At 48.4% G+C, this 20,483-nt stretch overlaps 2 protein-coding genes across 2 annotated transcripts in view; one reads left to right on the forward strand and one right to left on the reverse strand.

The window, feature by feature from the left end:
* Positions 1 to 20,483, forward strand: part of LOC146183861 (complement factor B-like) — a 202,918-nt gene that overhangs the window by 46,510 nt on the left and 135,925 nt on the right. The gene's annotated exons all lie outside the window — the stretch shown is intronic.
* LOC146183862 (uncharacterized) lies at positions 1,576 to 19,571 on the reverse strand. The gene is made up of 3 exons (XM_084609548.1): positions 19,253 to 19,571; positions 17,769 to 17,965; positions 1,576 to 1,923 (listed from the first exon to the last, which is right to left on the reverse strand). The coding sequence occupies exons 1-3, from the start codon at positions 19,566 to 19,568 to the stop codon at positions 1,576 to 1,578; spliced, it is 861 nt and encodes a 286-aa protein (XP_084465674.1). The 5' UTR covers positions 19,569 to 19,571.

Raw genomic sequence — 20,483 nt, forward strand, 5'->3', positions numbered from 1 at the left:
AAGATTAACAGTACGAAAAGCACGAGTAAGCAAATGGTGCGACGAGCGGTACCTTGTCCCATTAGATTATCTTCAGATAGTGTACCGGTATGCTAACTATCCTACTGCCTACTTCTACCACACACCTAATAATGATATCTCTGAAATAGTTGCTTATTACGTCTACGCTAAGGTCATCATCCTCGATAAAGCTCAATATATATTGTGTAGCGAGACCCTGAATCCTGGCCAACCCCTACTATATTGTTCATGAACTTCTTTCTACAAATCTGGTCCGTTCCCTCTACAGATCTACGCTAATTCGATACCTTACAATCCTGTCGTCACTGCAACGCAACTTGCCGAATACCTCTATAATACTGCATAATGCCGTGGAAGAATACAGTATGAGGTCTATTTCATTTCGGGCTATCCGTTAGGGCTTTTCCATGCCCACTTGCGGTTTCTCGTTTTGCTGAAGTAGGTATTCATGATTCTCAAGTTCTTGCGCTCTTCAAACTCAACTTTGAACTCCCCTTTGCTATTCCTAGAATACAATGTTATACTCACCTCGGCTCCGGCCTGCTTTTTTTCCTACCTTGGCTAAATCCTGATCTGGTGAGGCAGGGCGCTTCCGGAGGTCTTCACTGCATAGGCCAATGTCTGTTTATGCAACTCTATAGCCACTAATTTATTTATCCGGTGAGTTATTGCGCGGAAGCAGGATTCGAGCTACTGTCCTCTTGCACGTGAGGCGCATGTTCTACCTCTACGCCACCGCTGCATTGTACAAATGTGAAACATTATACAGCCATCGATAACCACAGACCACCTAAACAACGCGGAGACCATGGTGATCAGCCAGCTACCTGACACAGCAAAGAACTGGTTAATCGCTTCAAATTATTACTAACAAGAGGTCCCTCCGATGTTTTAGGCAGGCGAAATTCCGTAAGGGGCCGTACAGCTCCAGCAGAACCTCACCATGCCGCTACATCACCCGGACCAAATGCCAATGGGTTTATAGGGCAATCAAGTGGGAACCGTTTAACCCGGGCACTGCCTAGACGCTCACAGCCATCAGCGACAACATAAGGAGAGACTATAGCATCTATGAGTCATGACGCACACTTCCCACCGCCACGCATACCTAGTACTGCGGAGGCAATACATTGTTTCATTGCGCAGATAAAGAAACATATACTAAGATACGGTATGAACGCCTTTCTGCGCACAATGTTTTTCGTGGAATGTAAATATATCCTTTTAGGGTATGATATGATATGACACGGCATATAGTGCCTTGTAATGCTATGTTACAGTATTGAATGTTTTAGTGCAGATTATTACGGCAGTGTATGACACAGCGAAGTATATATTTCAGTCGTTGCAGCTTCGAAAATTCTAGCGCCTTCATCCAGTTCAGTGCACCACACTTGAGGACCTGAATGATGGCATTGTTTTGAAATAAAGAAACACAACCGCTGAATTTAGAACAGCATAATTGACGAGACGAATACAGAGAAAACAAGCCACGTGGTGTTTGAATTCTTTACGAGCCATTTAAGAACAGCGACGTAATTCATACCAGCGGCACTAGACTAGTCGCGGCGCCCTTTTTCGTCCTAAAAAGGCCCCCGCCGGAAGCCTCTGGTAGAGATGGAAGGCCCAAGCGAGAAGAAAAACGACACTGCCGACACCCAGCACTGCCAGCACAGGGTCCAGGCTCATGGGCGCATCGGCGGTGGCTGCCGGCAGCCCTCGGCCGAGGTCCACTTCGCCCAACCTGTCGTCGGCCAGGCTGCGCTGCACGTCGGTGCCCACTGTCTTGCTCTCGAGCACGGGGCACTTCATAGGGCAGTTGTGGCAGCCGGCTGCTACCGCGAGGCAGTAGGGATGCTCCGTTTTCAGGCCGTGTACGTGAAATACGCTGTTCCTCGTCACCTAGGCAGACGTATTGACATCAACTCACTCCATACGGTAGTCGTTATGCGTGAAAAAAAGCCACAAGCAAGTAGCAAGTCATGAGTATAGGGTCGCAAGCTCGATGAGTTTGCTGTACACACAACGAAAGCACTGTATGTGCGTCCTCATTACCGTTAGTGTTGCTTTGCGCTGTTCGCAACAAATATGCTGCCGTAGCTCGCAGTTTCCATAGCTCACACTGCACCTTGGGGGATTACCCTAAATATTCGACCATCATTCCCACTTCGAATTATTCTGTTCGCTGTCACCCTGCTATTTCATCTGATAACCGTCTTGATTAGCTCAGGTGATAGAGCAACTTTCCCGGAAAGACGGTGGTCCGAGGTTCGATCCCTGAATCAGAAGAAATTTTTGTTTAAAGCCAAGCTGAAACATTTTTCGAAAAAAAAATGAGTTCTGTGTGACATTTTATAGTTTTTTTCGCTGAACAGGACTATCATAGTTAAAAATGGTAGGTATGAACGCAAACAGCACATTTTACAAGAAAACGAGTACCAGCGGCTCCGCCCTCCGAACTTCTCCGCTGTTGTCCGTAATTAGCCGTGCCAATCATGACGTCATTCTCGGTATGTTAGGCCGGCGCCGGCAGTGTTGCTGCGTGCGCGTTACTTTAGGCGACTTGACAGCTCAATTTAAAATTTTATTGTTTATTTGAACAATTTGAAACACCTTGGACGTCTACCGTACGCGTTCGAGCAACCAACAGTTCCAAAAAGCGGTGCTACAAAAGATTCTGTTGACGTAAGCGAAGTTAGCATATTAGCGCGAGTCTGAAATCAGCCCCCGAGTGCGAAAAGGCGTGAGCTTGGCCGCTTTAACAACTCCCCTTTGCACATTAAATCACATATAAATAGCGACCAATTGAATAGGCACAGTCGACGGCGCGTTAATAGAACCTTCGAGTATAGCCCAACCACGCAACGACAAACGCACGCATAATACAGCTGCTGCCCGTCCCGTTTTTGCAGCTTAATTTTCGCGGTGCGCTGTTCAACGTAACTCCGAAAATGATCCGGCTTCAGCCGCATCAGAAAATCAGACAAGTTCACAGCACCTGCAGTGCCAGATGAACCCAGCTTACCGGAACGGTGCCGGCAGCGCTTTGGCCAAGCGCACTCCTTAGTCGTCGCTAGGACTATATTATAGCGCCACAGCAAACGAAGCTTGGGGATTGAGCAGCGCTGCAGTAAACGGGCTACTCATAAAACTGCCTACTGTAAGTCACTTTGTCTCACAACGAAATGCAGATATTGTTACAGGGGCAGACTCCGACCTAGCTGCAACAGTTCGCCGTCAGGAACTCACTCGCAGGGCCAACAGAGCCTAGCTTGAGCGTCGTCGTAGTTCACTACTCTAGAGTACGAGGTAGCCAGGAGGGTAGTAGGCGTCACGGTGCGTTCGAGAACGCTGAGACACACCAAGCCGGTCTCGAGCAATATGGCGGGCGCCATTAGCACGGGTGATGGTATCAGAAGCGTAACTACAGAAGGAATAGTCAAGTGGCAGTAAGGTGTCGCAGGGAAGTAAAGTGTCGCGGCCGAAAAGTAGATAAAAGAGAGAGTATCCGGTGGTATCAAGGCGTGGGGAGTTATAGGGGAATATCATAATGGGCAAAGAAACGTCCCAGTCACGATGATGGTCAGAAACATTTATTGACATCATGTCAGTCAGTGTGCGATTAAGGCGCTCAGTGCAACCGTTCATTTGTGGATGGTAGGACGTTGTGAGGTTGTCGCGCGTAGCGCATGTGCAGAGAATCTTGAACAACTTGAGAGAAAAAGCTGCGACCGCGATCGCTGAGCAGTTTGGAAGGAGCGCCATGAAGCAAGATGACGTCATGCAGAAGAAAGTCTTCAACGTCGGAGGCACAGCTGGTGGGCATAGCTATGGTTATGGCATACTGGATGGTGTAATCGGTTGCTATGGCAAATCATTTCTTCCCTAGCAGTCGACGTGGGAAATGGCCCAAGGAGGTCAAGACCAATTCGAGAAGAGGACTCATTCGGAACTGCGAGTGGGTGCAGGGGCCCACTAGGTTGAAGGAACGGTGTCTTCTTGCGCTCGTAGAACTTACAGTTGGTGACGTAGCGACGCGAACAGAGCGGTAAAGGCTAGGCCAGTAGAATCGCCATTGAACATTGTTGTATGTGCGTGACACTACCAGGTGCCCTACTGTAGGAGCGTCATCAAAGTGCGCAAGAGCAGCAGAACGTCGATGTGTCGGGACAACAAGCAAAATGTCTACATCATCTGGGCGCGTGTTACGTCAGTATAATGTGTCATTACGGAGCACAAATACACTGATGGAAGGTGATCAATAATGTGGCACAGGGAACGATCACGACTCTGTTCGATGCCGATGTGGAGAAAGTCCGAGATGGACAAATCGCACTCGTCGGCAGTATAGTCAGGTCGTTCGGACGGGTCAACAGAGTTGCGGGACAAGCAGTCGGCGTCTTGATGTAGGCGGCCTGACTTGTACACAAAGTAAACATTCTTGTAAACGCAAGGCCCAGCGACCTAAGCGTTGGTAGGGTCCTGAAGTGAGGACAGCCAACACGAGGCCTGATGGTCTGTCACTACGCTGATGGGTCACCCAAACAAATAAGGGCGGAAAGCGGTTAATGCCCAACAAGTGCGAGGCATTCGCGCTCCGCATTGGAGTACTGCACTTGGACGAAGATAACAGGCGGCTGGCATAGGCAATCACACGAGATTTCGTGCTGGTGCTGGGCAAGAATGGTGTCACTATCATGGCAACTAGCGTCGGTGCGCAGTTCTGTTGGGGCAGACGGGTCGACGTGCGCCAGTACAGGGGGAGCGGTAAGGGCGGAAATGAGCGTTGCCAACGCATGATCTTGCTCACGGCTAGACTAGAAATTCACGTTTTTTGCAGAAGGGACATGCCATGTCTACGAAGTTCCGAATGAAGGGACACGGAAGTAGGAGACGAGCCCAAGAAAACTTCGCACATCACTAATGTTCCGTGGAGTAGGGAACTCGCGCACTACACGAACTTTATCAGGGTCGGGCAGCACACCATTTGCATCAATCAAATTTCCCAGGATTTTGATTTGGCAGAGGCCAAAGCTGCATTTTTTTGGTATTCAGTTGAAAACCGGCTCGGCGGAAGACGGCCAGTATCGTAGAAAGCCGTTGAATGTGGCTTGTAAGCGCGGGAGAGAAAACGACGTCATCTAAGTAGCATAAATTCGTTATCGACTTAAAGCCACGGAGAAGCGAGTCCATCACGCGCTCGCCGGTCGCAGAAGCGTTACAGAGGCCAAATGGCAAGACCTTGAATTGGTATAGTCCATCAGGGGGGACAAATGCGGTTTTCTCGCGATCCCTTTCGTCGACAGTAATTTGCCAGTAGGCAGAACGCATGTAGGTGGAAGAAAAATAGCTGGCACTATGCAAGCAGTCAAGGTCGTCGTCAATTCTCAGGAGTGGGTAAACGTCTTTTTAGTTATCTGATGGAGGTGACACTAGTCGAGACAGAATCTCCAAGTTCGATCTTTCTTTTTGTCTAAAGATACAGGGGACGCCCAGGGACTGCAGAAAGGCTCAATAATTTTGTTTTCCAGCATTTTGTCAACTTCCTTCTGTATTACGTGGCGCTCTGCAAAGGAAGACTCGATAATGCCTTCGGTGAATGGGACTGGCATCACCAGTATTGATGCGATGGGTAGCGACTGATGTCTGGTCCAAAGGTCGATTTCAAAGTCAAATATGTCACTGTACGAAAACAAAAGGTCGGAGAGAGCACTGGCTTTGTCAGGTGTCAAATTCGCCGCTATCATTGGATTAAAAAGTGTCGAATGAGAAGTTGATGCGGGACACTCAGACAGAGGCGCAGACTTGAGGGCAGCAGCTTCGCAGTCAGCCAATGGAAGCAGGTCAGTGTGAACCTTGACGAAGCGGAAGACGTGAAGATTTTTCGATTACCGTGACGGTCACGACAGTGTGAGGGAGGATGATATTACGGTAAAGAACAATATCCTTGATTCGAAAAGTGACCTATGTACCGTCAGGAATAGCAGGAAAGGGGCCAAAGGAACCTCCATGGCAGCTTCGGGCGGTAGGTGAACAAATTCGCCGGATCAGAGGCGGGGCGTGATGTCGATGTTGGCGGAGCAGAAGGGCAGGTCTAAGCGAAGAAGTCCGCTTGAGCAATCAATTAGGGCAGAGTGGGCTGTAAACAGTCGATGCGAAGGATCACATCATGAAGGCAGCGGTCGATAATAGTGACGAGGATAGGGGTAGTGCGACCACAAATGCTCACGCGGGCACTACACAGTCCCACGATGGCAGCGACGCCTTCATCGGCGACACGAACGGCTGATTATGCAGCGGGTGCGAGAACATTTATTGCGAAAGCAATACTGCTAGCACTTTTCTGCCGTCGGTGGAGGTCGTTCCTTCGCTTCGTGACGTCACCCTGCCACGTGGCGCACGACCACGTGGCAGCGTGACGTCACGACCACAGGAAAGCAGGGGCCCCAACTCGTCTCTTCGGCCGTAGTCGTTCCTTCGCTCGGCGCGGCGGCTACCACGTGACAGCGTGACGTCACGACCAGAGGAGAGCAGGGGCCCCAACTCGTCTCTTCGGCCGTAGTCGTTCCTTCTCTTGGCGCGGCGGCTACCACGTGACGGCCTCCTCGGCCCGCAGCGTGAGGGCGCTCGCTAGGAGAAGATAAACGGGCGCCGCAGGAGCGCTCCGCTTAGTCATATCTGAGGAGTTGTACAAAGCGTTGCTGGAGGGACGCGTGCGCGCAAACGCCGGCGCCGTGCCGAGGAGACACATGAAGAAAGCAAGAGCGGTTGGCTAAGCAACGCGCCTATGCCGCAAAATGGCGCCCCCAGCGGCGTTCTACAAGTTCAGTGAGCGAGAGTAGTTTCATGGACTCTCTGAATGCCGAAGAATCGTCTATGAGCAGTGCAGAGCGATATAATTACCACAGAAGAAAGCGCCGTGTAGAAGAGCGTGTTCATTGGAATAAACAAACAGTAGAAGCCATGTTGTGTCCAGAGTAAATCCTTTAGTTGCACAAAAGGCGAAGCCATGCCAAACCACCAGCATAGCCAAGCGCAGTCAGGGAGGTATTGCTTTCGAAATCACTCAGGCTTAACCAGAGCTAAGCCACAGCACATTTTTTTTTAGACGACTGCGAAACGAAAAGCTCAGGACGGAAATTTGGACACCTGTGTCATTGAGGGCGGTACAGGAATACCATCTACGCAGATATCTATAGGGTTACGGCGATGAGCGAGGGTCAGCAGAAGTTCTTCGGGCTGGGTCGTCAATGCAGCTTCGCCTCCGGAAGCTGCATTGGTAAGTTTTCCGGAAGAGAGCCACAGAAGAGAGGAGGGGTTGGTACGATGAACGGCGAGGTTGAGGCGAGCGGGTGCGGCGGTTCTGAGGAGACGGCGAGCGACGGGAGATGCGTGAAACTGGAGAATAAAAGCCACGAGAGGGCGTATCATGCAGAACGTTTGGCTGTAGTCCATAGGGGGCGCTGCAATCATGATAGTTGCGAGGTGGAGGTGACGAAACCTAATGGCTGCGGCAACGGCGAGAAATGTGCCCGACACGTGAGCAGTTGAAGAAGATGGGTCGGCCTTCTGAGGTTCGCCATTCTTCCGTGTTGCGGTAGCGGTATCGCGTCGACAAGGCGGCAGTAGCAGCCACAGTAGCTACCACAGGAACGGTGAGCTGGACAGATGGCTGTACGGACGGTTGACCAGAGCTGATGCTTATGTTCGTATTAAGGCCCACATTCGCGAATAATTGGCGAACAAAATTTTGGAACTGGGCTTTAGTAGCGTCTATCGGCTGAGGGGTGATAGCAACGGGAGCTGTAGCCTCCAACTCTCCGCAAACAATCCTGATCAAGTTTCCCTGATGAGACGGCTGCTGCAGTGTTGGCAGATCTTCGCACGAAGACGTAGCAGCTGTGCTTGGCAAGCGGTAAAAGGTAGGAGCAATAGACGGTGTTTAGCTTGCCCAAACCGCCGCCATACCTCGAGGACGGAGTCTACCATCGTACAGTCTTTGCAAAGAAGAAAGTTAAAAGCATCGTCATCACTTCCCTTTATGATGTGGCCCCACCTTGTCAGACTCGGACATGGCGCTATCCACTTTGCGCTATAGAGCTAGGATATCTTTTATGTACGACAGATATGATTCGGTCGACAACTGTGCTCGCGATGCTAGGTTTATTTTGGCGCCGAGCGTGCCTTTGAATAGAAGGGGGGAGTTACTAGTTTAGTTTGCAGAGCGCAATAACTTAAGGATCATGAATACCGTCTTCAGCAAACGGAATAACCGGAAAGGGACATGAAAAAGTCTTAATGGGGAGACAAAATGAAATTGACTTCATACTGTGTTCAATAGAGGTAATTGGAAAGGTGCTATGCAGTGACCACAGGATGGTGATGTCCCGAATCAGCCTAAATCTGAAGAAGCAACGCAACAGATTAGTAAGAAAGAAACCCATCAACGAAATAGTGGTGGGGGAGGGCAGAAGAGTTCAGGATATCGCTACAGAATAGATATTCAGCTCTAACCGAGTATGGCGACATTATCCTAGAAGCAATGAACAATAATTTCAGAGATATAATTACTGAATGCGCTATAGAAGTAGCCGGTAGGATAGTTAGAAAGGATACCGGTAAGCTGTCTAAGCAGACGAAATATTTGATTAAGGAACGCCAGAGTATGAAAGCTTCCAATCCAACAGACAAGGTAGAATTTGCCGAGATATGAAATGTAATCAATAAGCCCAAGGTGGCCGATATAAGGAAGTAAAACATGAAGAAAATTGAGCATGCTGTGAAGAACGAGGGAAGCCTTAAAGCGGTAAAGAAGAAATTGGGCATAGGCAAAAACCAGATGTATGCGATAAGGAACAAGGGGGGTAATGTCATCACGAATATGGACAAGATATTCAAACTAGCCGAGGAGTTCCACACAGATCTCTACAGTAGCCAAAGTAGTCACGACCGTAATGAGATTGGCGGTAGGGAAAAACAGCCAGACGCTCCACCAGTGATGAAGGACGAGGTCAAGAAAGCATTAGAAACTATGAAAAGGGGGAAATCTTCTGGAGAGGATCAGGTAACTATAGATTTCTTGAAAGACGAGGGGATATTGTTATAGAAAACTGACCACCCTGTATACGCAGTGCCTAGTGTCATCGACGGTACCGGAACCATGGAAGAATACAAGCATTATCCTCATTCATAAGAAAAGGGACTCTAAGGACCTTAAAAATTAGGCCAATCAGCTTACTGTCTGTTAAGTATAAGGTATTTACTGAGGTAATCGTTAATGGAATCGGGACAACCTTAGACAGCAAAAAAGCAAAGGATCAAGCAGGTTTTCCGAAACGGTACTCTACTATCGATCATATCCATACCATCAACCAGGTGATAGAAAAATACTTGGAATATAACCAGCCCTTATACATAACAATCATTGATTACGAAAATGCATTTGACTCGGTAGAAACTTCGGCGGTGATGCAGGCATTGCGAAATCAGGGGGTAGACGACGAGCCGTACGTGAAAGTGCTGGAAGATATATATATAGTGGCTGCACAGCAACCATAGTGCTGTGTAGAGAAAGTAACAAAATTCCCATAAAGAAAGGTGTTATGCAAAGACACACGATCTCCCCAGTACTATTCATAGCTTGCTCAGAGGAAGTATTCAGAGACTTGGAATGGGAGCAGTTAGGGATAAGGGTAGATAGAGAATACCTCAGTAATAGGCGATTCCTTAATGACATTGTCTTGCTAAGTAACTCGGGGGATGAACTGCAAATAATGATTGATGACCTAGAGAGAAAAAACAGAAAGTTAGGCTTAAAAATCAATATGCAGAAGACTAAGGTAATGTTCAACAGCCTCGGGAAGGAACAGCAGTTTACATTAGGTAGCGAAATACTGGAAGTAGTAGGCGAATATGTCTACCTAGGACAGGTAGTAACCGCAGATCCGGACCATGAAAAGGAAATAACAAGAAGAATAAGATTGGGATGGTGCGCATTTGGCAAGCACTCGCAGATTATGACTAGCAGCTTACCGGTATCGCTCAAGAGGAAAGTATACAACAGTTGCATCTTGCCTGTACTCACCTATGGGGCTGAAACGTGGAGGCTAACCAAGAGAGTTCTACTTAAGTTGAGGACAACCCAGAGGGCTATGGAACGAAAAATAGTAGGGGTAACATTAAGAGATAGAAAGCGTGCAGAGTGGGTCAGAGAATAACTCAAGTTACTGACATTCTAGTGCAAATTAAGAAGAAATGGGCATGGGCAGGACATGTAGTGCGAACCGAAGATAACCGATGGTCTCTTAGGGTAACAAACTGGATTCCAAGGGAAGGAAAGCGTAGCAGGGGGCGGTAGAAAGTTAGGTGGGCGGGTGAGGTTAAGAGGTTCGCAGGGGTCAAGTGGATGCAGCTAGCACATAGCCGGGTTAATTGGAGAAGTATGGAGAGTCCTTCGCCCTGCAGTGGATATAGTCAGGCTGATGATGATGTGCCTCCGATAGGCTTACGAAAGAGCTTCTCTTTGCACATATCTCAGGATGTCGATCTTCTTCGTGCGTCTCTAACCAGACGCGCGCCGTACCCGCCAGGTAACGAGCATAAAGGTTGCGTCCCATCGGTTATGCTTACTGACGCGCTGGTAGATAGCGAGCAAATCTTCGTTGTCGACGTCATCGATGCCGCAAAACGTGCCCGGATTACAAGGCTGCGCCACGACGACAGTGGGCGCTGATTGTGCCGCTGTAGAAAGGGTTGTGTCGGACAGCATAGTGCTAGCACCAAGCTGGCGGCCACTGCGGAGATCCAGATTGTGATATTTGTGCCGTACCCCGCTCGATGCACCAAAATGTTACGGGGCACACTTCGACGTATCCGCTACAGTTCGCTGTAAGAAACACGCTCGCAAGACCGACAGAACCTAGCGTTGACGTAGTTCAACACTCCAGCACTTCGTCGTCGTCTCTGAGACTGCGCACCGTAACAATATCATTATTAGTGTGCCGCCTTAGCAGAGGAGGTAATGTATACAAGAAGATCAGATGAGCCGCGACGCACCGGTAATGGCCACTATACAGCTGCGATGAGAAACTTGCTTGTGTCGCGGTTATCCTACCAACACCTCGGCACGGGTCAGTGATCATCAGTAAGATTAATTTTTCACATTAGGTTATCCCTCAGCTTATTATTTAAGATAACAATAAATTAGAGCTCGCTTTCTTGACGCTAGTGCCTCCAAGGACAGCTTGCGGTAGGCGCGCCCAGCGCGCCTTGTGGAGGCAATGCCGCATTCGGACGATCCCTAAGCGCACTGTTGCCGCGCGAGCAGCATGGCATTCTGGACACTGCGTTATAAATGACTATTGCAAATGGAGCTTGGTTCTACCGGCCATGCATTTCGTTTGCTTGCGGTAATTGTTTGCGGTTGCGGTAATTGCTGACGTAGCCGAGAACGGCGGCGAGCTGTGTAACAACAGTGAGCCGCTAATCGCGATTCAAGCTCGGTATCCCCGGTTAAGGGTAACGATGGTGAAACCTGCCATGCAAACACAGTATTAACCTAATTAGGTGCAGGAACAATGACAGAGATGCACCTCACTTCAGCTGCGCTGATTTAATTGGGATCCCAAGTGGCCGCAATCGTTGCCACGATTTGATTATTGCCATCGGCACAAAATCATAAGTACAAAACACAGCTCATTCCAAAGGTAACATTTTTTCCTTTTTATTACACAGACCTATGCGCCGAATTTTCTTATCCTCTGGGAAACTATAAAGCACAATGTCATCTGGACTACCGATGTTCTTACAAAGGAATCTCGTGCTGACAGCCGCTAGTCGCTTCACGCACTCACAAGTATGTTTGTTTTCCAACGTTACGAGGAATATAATTTTCGAACAACGAACGACGTTTATTTCACAACTGGGCAAAAGAGGTTCCCTAGGCGGAGGTCTTCCGCAAAAGCTGCGTTACTGCTTGTTGACCTCATGAAATCTTTGAACACGAGAAACCTTTAACGCATTGCGATAGAACTGGAGAAAAAAATGGCAAAAGCCGCAGATTGTGCTAATCCGTCGATCACCAAAGCGAAAGATGGACAGAAACAAGCGTGCAAAACGCGCGGCCGGTCTAGCTGGTCGGCCGGCATTCCAAGATTGACGTCACATCCGCCTATTCCCAAGTTTCGGCGCCCCTCCCCCGCAGCTTCCGGCAGCGATGAGGGCGTGACCTCAGCGCGTTTGTAACAAGCGATTTCTATTTTCTTATCAACAGAATTAGGAAAATAATAACGCACATGAATAGCAAAGCACCTTCTTTGAAGCCACAAAATTTCATGCAATTTGAAGACCGGTTCAGCTTCCCTTTAACAACGAAGTCCCTGAAAATGCTGTATAGCTTTCCTTTGCAGCGGAATGGCTGGGCTTGGGTGGATGTCAATGAATAAGTATTTTCTTATTACAGATCCACTCCACCTTAGCGTATTCCCCTAAATATTCGACCAAGTGCTACTTGAGGAAACCTATGATGAAAGCACACTATTGTTGTGCCCGAGCGGTGGTTCGGGACCGAAGCTGCGAGGAGCAGGGACTTCTGTGCACTGCCCGGGGCCTCGAGGAAGAGACTCAATGCTCGAACATCTCCGTTTATTTCTAGAGAGAGACTGCCTTTTTTGTATCGCATCTCGAAAGAGAATTGCTGCAACGCCAGGCTCCAGAGAAAGAGAGGCCCGTTTTTGCCCGACATATTTTTAAACCGCGTTAATGGGCAGTGGTCTGTTTCTACTATGAACCTCGATCCTGAGACATAGCAAGCAAGTTTTTGGATCGCCCGCACCAGACAGGCGCATTTCTTTTCGGAAGCGCTGTATGCTTCCTCTCTTGTAGTGAGCTTTCAACTGACATAGAGGACTGGGTGTTCATGTTCTTCGTCATCTTTCTGACACAATAAAGAGCCCATGCCTTTCTTGCTTGCGTCTCACTGTATGATAAATTCTTTAGAGTAGTCGGGGGACCTTAGAATGCGACCATTAACAAGCGCTTGCTTTAGCGATTGAAACGTATTCTCTTTAGCGCTGTCCCAAACGATGCGCTCTGCCTTGCCCTTACGCAGAGCGTCGGTTAGAGGACTCGTGAGTTGCCAGTAATGATCTAAGTACTGGCGGTAATATCCTACAAGCCCTAAGAATGCCCTGACCACTGTATTTGTGGCTGGTCGGGGATAGGGAGATATGGCCAGCAATTTGATTTAGGAAGGCCGGCGATGACCATTTCCTACCACATGACCCAAATAGCTTATTTCCTGACGAGCGATATGACATTTTTCAGGCTTTACTGTAAGTCCAGCTTCATGTAACCTGCAAAAAACTTCTCTCAAGTTCTGCAGGTGTTCATCCCAACTGTACGAATATATTGCCATGTCGTCGAGGTAGGGAACTGCAAAGCTATCCATGCCGCGTAACACCTTGCTCATCAAGCTTGAAAAACAGAACTGTGCGTTTTTTAGTCCAAAGCTCAGAGCAGTGGGGACGAACATGCCAAAAGGCGTAACAAATGTCGCAAATCGCTGAGCTCTCTCAGCAAGAGGAACCTGTCAGTACCTTCTAACAAAGTCTAGAGTTGAGATGCACTTTGCAGCGCTAACCTGTTCGATCCTCTCCAATATTCGGAATTGGGAAAATCTGATCGTTGGTCACCAAGTTCAGTTTTCTGCAATCGACACAGAGTCTCAGAGTCTTCCCTGGCTCTTCGACAATGATCATAAGAGAGCTACAATCGCTCTCTGCTTCCTTGATCACGCCTAGCTCTAACAACTTTTCCACTTCTCGTTGGAGGATATTCCGGTGATGTGGAGACATTCTGTAAGGCTTTGAGTTGACCGGTGCCGTGTCAGTTAGCTCGACGTCGTGGGTGACCAGGTTTGTTCTTCCTGGTCGCCTCGAGAACTAATCCCTAAACTCAGCGATCAGTTTGCGGAGGCTTTCTGCCTGTTCTGGGTAAAGAGAATTGGGCTGGACGGCGAGTTTCTCAATCTCAGCTGACGTGTAATCACGCCTTTCATTTTCAACGCTCGGCATTTCCACGCTGACCTCCTCTGGCATGTTTAACGTGATGTTTACGATCGACTGCCTTTCAGAATAGGGCTTCAAAAGGTTCATGTGATAGATTTTGCAAATATTTTGTTTGCCTGGCATTCGCACCACATAATTTGTCGCCGACAGCTTCTCCAAAACAACAGCAGGATCGTCCCACTGAATCTCGAGTTTGTTGACCTTCGATGGTCGCAGGACCATCACCTTATCATTCGAATTGAATGACCGTTCTTTAGCACCACGGTCGTAATCGACCTTTGACATGTCTCTGTTCTCCTTCATTTGCGCTTCGGCTAATTTGTCTGTCCTGTCTAGACTTTCCAAAAGCCTCAAGACGTACTCCACAACTGTTGAATTCTCTCCTCGGCCCTCCCAAATCTTCCTTAGCATGAGCAAAGGAGATCGGAGATTCCTCCCGTGCACCAGTTCAGCAGGTGTAAACCCCGTCGACTCGTGGCGCACAGTCCTGAGCGCGAACATCGTGGCCGATAGGCAAGCGTCCCATTCTTTCTTGTGCTCGTAGCACAGAGCTCGGAGCACTCTTTTCGAAGTAGAATGACATCGCTCAACATTGTTAGATTGCGGGTGCGATATGGAACTGTGGATAAGTTTAGCTGCACACCTTTCTAGGAATGTTGTGGTTAGAGCATTGGTAAACACAGTACCATCATCACTGTATTTCCGAGGGAAAACCCACTCGTGAAAATACAGAAAGTAGCCAGTCCCCGACCTCTGTAGAGCTCAGCACTTTAAGTGGCACTGCCTTCGAAAACTTCGACGCAGGGCAAAGCGGTGTGAGCAGGTACTTATAGCCTTGCTTCGTGGCTGGAAGCGGTCCGACAATGTCGATTACCAAGCGCTTGAAAGGTTCTGTGATTATCGGAACCAGCTGCATAGGCGCCTTCTCTTTGTCATGCGGTTTCCCTATGCGTTGACAGCTGTCACAAGACCTCACAAACCTATGCATATCCCTGAAACACAGAGGCCAATAAAATTCCTGCAAGAGGCGTGCCTTACTTTGTTTCAGCCCTAAGTGGCCTGCCCATCCGTTTCCATGCGCCAGATGAAGCAAGTCCTCTCTATACGTTTTTGAAACAATCAGCTGATCATACATAACGCCTCTTTTGTCCTTATAGTGGCGGAGCAGGAAGCCATCTTTCTTTCGCAGTGTTACATTTCTTCTTGAGATTCCTTCTTTTTCAAAATCGTAAATTTTCTGAATAGAGTCATCCTCTTCCTGTTCTTTTACGAAACGAGCTTTGTCTACCGACAGAAAACGCTCGAAACTACCGCAAGATGGTGGGAGAATTGAAGGGACGTTCTTTCCTCGCTCACTTGCTTCTGTTGCCATCACCACTTCCTCAACGTTTGCAGCTACAGCTATGCCCTTGTCTGACTGAGTGTCACTGCCATTCTCACGGCGACTGCTTCTCTCAACGGGCTCGTCATAGATGAGCTGACTTTCTAACGTCTTGCTTTCGACCGCTTCAGTGCACTGGCGTCATTGTGTTCGAAACTCGTCCCTTGCGCCTTCAAGAGCATTTAAAACCTGTTAGAAAATAAGTAAGAGCAGGCTAGCCGAAACAGCAGCCTCTGTTACCAGCGACCCGAAAGGACCCTCGATAAGGACGCGCGCCAGAGGCAAACAGACGCTGTCTTCTTGCACAACCTGACGAATCCAAGCACATTCGCCCATGAATTCTGCGGCGCTGGCATACAATGGATGAACAACATACATTGTTGCGGCAGAATCTCGAAGAACCTTACAACTCTTTCCGTTGACTGTGAATTCCCTCACGTAACGTTAAAGTAGTGTCAAATTTTCATCCTTCCGTTTTACGTAGGAGAACACTACGTGCGGACCCCTTCAACCTGACGCAACATGCCCTGGCTGCTGGCACTTGTAACAAATAATTGGCTTTTGGGCTTCAAAAGCTTTCTTTTTTTTTCTTCTCTTTCGTTTCATAAACGACTTTCGCTGGCTCTCGTGAGATGCCATTTTCAGGCTCATCTCTCATTGCAGCCCTATTTTCTCGCAAGAAAGCCTTAGCGCCGGCCTTCTCCTGCCTTGGCCCAGACTCACCCCGTCGCTAGCCCTCACTGCGATACTCTCTCGCGCGGTTGTGTTCTTAGACACCACGACGAGAAGCGTATTCGTCTGCTAGTTCAGCGGCCTTTTGCACTATCTTCACCTCCGACCGATCCAATATCCAGAGCCGCATCGGTTCTTGTATGGTGCGGAAACATTGCTCCAAGCACATGCATTCAAGGAAACTATCATGATCAGCATAGACGTCCGCGCTCTTAAGCCACTCTACCAAGTTAATCTTTAGATTGAATCCAAATGCCTGGTACGTCTCTCCTTTCGATTTTGTTCCTTTACGGAACCTTTGATGGAACGCTTCGGGTGAGAAACGAAATCTCTGTAGAAGGCTCGTTTTTATTTGATCATAATTGTCAGAGTCCTCCTTGCTCATTCTGGCAATTACATAAGTGACATGACATGGCAACAAAGGCAACAGGTGCTGCTGCCAAGAGTCTTTTGTTGTTTCCCTTTTTTCGCATGTCCGCTCAACGTTTTACGAGAGACAGACCAATGTTCTCACCAAGCTGAAAAGATTCTATAATATCTTTGATCTTGATATTGCTCCCGTCTCCAACACCGATTGCCTGAGGAGCAGCAAGACGTGCTTCAGCCTTCTTCATTTCAAGTTCTAACTGCTTCATCTCAAGGTCCTGTTCGCGGAGCTTGACTTCGTCTGTCCGACGTTTCTCTTCGTCGGCATGGCGTTTCTCTTCTTCCTCTTTCTTTCCCCGTTCCTTAATTAGCTCTCAACATTCAATGAACTCATCGTCATCTGCTTTCGGAGCGAGAATGGCATTGATAAGTTGAGGCTTGCGCACGACCTTTCCGGTTTCCACCCCCAACTCTTTACACATCCCTTAATAGTAATTGAGGCTGCCGTAAAGACTTGAGGTCCATGACCAGCTGACATTGGACTTTCCCCAATCGTTTCTTATCGAGACAGGTCACAGACACCACGCTCTGTCTTCGATAATGGATACATCTGCCAGCTCCGACACGTACTTCGAGAGCCTGATAAATCCCAAAGGGAAAAAGTCACTCACCAAGTTGTAATCATGGGGCTCCGATGCATGGTGACCCCTTCGCTGCCAACCAAAGTTTTGTGCCCGAACCACCGCTCGGGCACAACACCATAGAGGTTGTCTTTGAGAGTATTCGAATCGAATTCAAGCCTTTGTACAAAGCCAATAATTTAAAAACAATTTTCAAAAAATTCTCTTGGGGACCCCTCAAAACCGATTTAGGCGACGTATGCGCTCGCGCAAACCTCCCCACTGACGTCAGTTGGGATGGTGGTCGTGCCCGCTCACTGGACGCTCTAAAGTGCGCGGTGGGAAGAAGCGTGGTGGGACGTCATCGAAACTTGCTTTTTTCATTTATTTATTGCTCGCCATCGTGGCCTTAGTTGAGGGCGTAGGTGAGGAGCCTGATTTCCGATCGCCCATATGGTTGATGCTTTTTCCATTGCGGATAGGACTGATGCGTTATTTATTCCTCAATTTTAGCGAATAAGTTTTCATGGCCCTTCAAGCTCCAAACACCGGCACTATCGGTTACAGCATCGGTTCTCGTACCTGATAGCGGACGATGGGCCGCGGTCTCTTTCCTAGTTCCCGGCATCCACCTTCGTAGAGACTCGCCATGAACAGCTGGCACGGCGGCTCCGAGCTGTTCACGCTCATAGAGGCGCTCAGCGTTCCGTCATGTGCCATGTTCCAGAGAAGGTGCTCTCCTATCGCGCGCTCACAGCACCGGTCTCTGGGTCCTTGGCCTGTGCAGTGCGAAAGGGTGCGTAAAATTAATGAAATCCAACTCCTCCTAGCCCACTTCGTGCGCGACTCTAAAAAGAGAATGTGAGATGTGGCGAGAGCACGAATCAAGTATCCGTGGGATGAACAGTGACATCAAGACGCGTGCCATCACCCGCCTTTCTTTCATAAAGATCGGCTGCGATTTTTGTGCGCAAGGGCAGCATTCGTCCTCTATATAGTCGGACCATAGATTGGTGCACTGTATTTTCTGAATAACAGATGACCTGCGTTACATGCAGAAGAGAACACAGAAAGACGTCCACATCGGAGTAGTGTGGAAGGGTGGAATTTTAAGCGGCGAAGGCCCTTCTTAGTTTTCCCGTGTGTGCATTGTATCATTACGACGTCAGCACTTGACAGTTTTTCGTGTAACAACAAGCCCGCACACAAGGTTTACTCCGCGGATGACCCCAAAGGGATTCAGGGACCAGCGCAATGCAGCCGGCAGATGCGCGTCAGGTTCTGAATCAGAATAATTTCAACATTCACGCTAAAATGTCGCATTTGGTTTCGGTGCGCTATAAAATAGAGTGTGGTGTGGCTACGAAGAGAAGAGCACAAAGCGCAAGATAAAATGTCTAAACTAGAATTTTCCTTTGCTCCGAGATCACGCCAAAGTACGAAAACATGTGAAAGCGGCTAAATGTTAAGTACAAATTATTACATTCCTTGGCGTTAGCACTTACTGCTTCAATGACATCAATAATCGTCGAGCGTCTCCTCGCCTTTTTTAACACACTATAAGACCAGGCCAGCACTTGCTGGCCTATGCTCCGCGAACGAGATCGCATTGCTTCACTCTTTCAGGAGCTGCAATTACGCGAATATCTTTCGTGGCGGCTTTTGTTTGCGAGCAACGTCGTGCGTTTAGCACCATCAATGCCGGCACATCATCGGCAGATCAGGCAGGGGGAAGACTTCTGTTGGCAGCTAGAAATAAAAGTTTATGACGACTGCTGTAATACAAGAAAAAGCCTGGACGAGATTTTTAAGGCGCATGCTCAGCGCTTACTTTAAGCAACCTCCCTTCGCTCATAGGGATGATGGGCAAACAGGAAACCTATTGCGATCCCATTGGTAACACCTAGGAAAGGAAGACTATCAGGCTGGCGTGCTGGGTTTCTTTTCGACTGTGGTCTCACGTTCGTGCCGACTCAAGCAGCTAGCAGTACCGGTTCACCGGAGTGCTCTAGGGAAACTCCCAATCGTTAAAGGCTACCGACGGAGTGCTGTAAGCGTTACAATACCTGTTAGCACGACGACGGGCGATTTAACTGTGCGTGGGCGCTTTCCTTTCGTCGCCAAAGAGAAACAGTAGAATCCCTGTGGCAGGCGTCGGAATCGCACGGGAGCGTCGTGTCTCATCGGCGGCAGGGTGCGGTTGGCCACGGCCACCCGGCGGCCGACGGCGCATGAGTGCGAGTAGCGCCGCATACGCCACAGCACCAGCTCCAGCTCGCGTTCCCCCGCGAAGCTGCTCTCCACCTGCAGAATCTCTACGTGGCCTGACCAGCTCTCCAGCTGCACCAGGAAGATAACCGTAGCCACGGCCAGAGATCGCATTGTGAACAGGACAGGTGGCAAGGCAGAGCACTATCTTCTCTTTTGTCGTTTTTGTCGCGTGAAGAGAAGCACGAGGAGAGTTCCACTTTATTGATGGCAATACCGCTGGCGGGGCTGCAAGACCTTGGCTACAAATCAATCAAAATTCTCTACAAGTTTATTTGCTTACAAGGTAAACACTTGAAAGGGTATTGCGTAAAGTGTGAGGATCGCACTAGTAATGAATCCTCTTTATCATATAATGAAATGTATCATGTGATTGCATCTAGCGAGGTCAAGGATCATTGTCCTTATTTACAAACTGACACGTATCTACAATGCAGAATTGGCAAACATAATAAAGGCGGTGACTAAAAAATGTCCTAAACTGTATAAGAAAGGAAGGCTGCGCTGAGTGAAATATTCACTCTTCTACCATCTTTCAAAACGGCAATCATCGTCTGGCAATATGCGTGTAATGCCTCGTCTTTGCCTTTGTTGCACGGAGCACACGGCATGACCTCACCTCTATACAAAGCAGTTATAGCCTTTGACGGCTTCTACCGTCTTTCGCAGCTTTTATTAGAAGGGGACTAAGAGTTTGCTAAGCGTCTGGAGCAATTAGAAAAAAGAGCTGTTAAGGCTACTGGTAGGAAGGTGATGGAAAAAACAAACATGGCTGTTATTTTCGCGCGGTAAATTGATAACATTACAAAATAGACCCAGAGATAACTGTCAGTCTTGCACTAGGTTGGAAAGCGAAAACTAGTTTTAAATCTCAGATCCTTTCCTTCTTTACTTTGAAGGAAGCTTAGGCGTAGCGCGCTAAGTAATCTCACCGTATAGTACCACGAACATAGGGTACCCCAGACGACAACTTAAAGTGTAAGTAAGTCGACACAAGAGTTTTAAAAAATAACTACCAAATTGGAAAGT

Source organism: Amblyomma maculatum, chromosome 7 (assembly GCF_055883805.1).
Source record: "Amblyomma maculatum isolate TAMU_Amacu chromosome 7, ASM5588380v1, whole genome shotgun sequence".
Lineage (NCBI taxonomy): Eukaryota > Metazoa > Arthropoda > Arachnida > Ixodida > Ixodidae > Amblyomma > Amblyomma maculatum.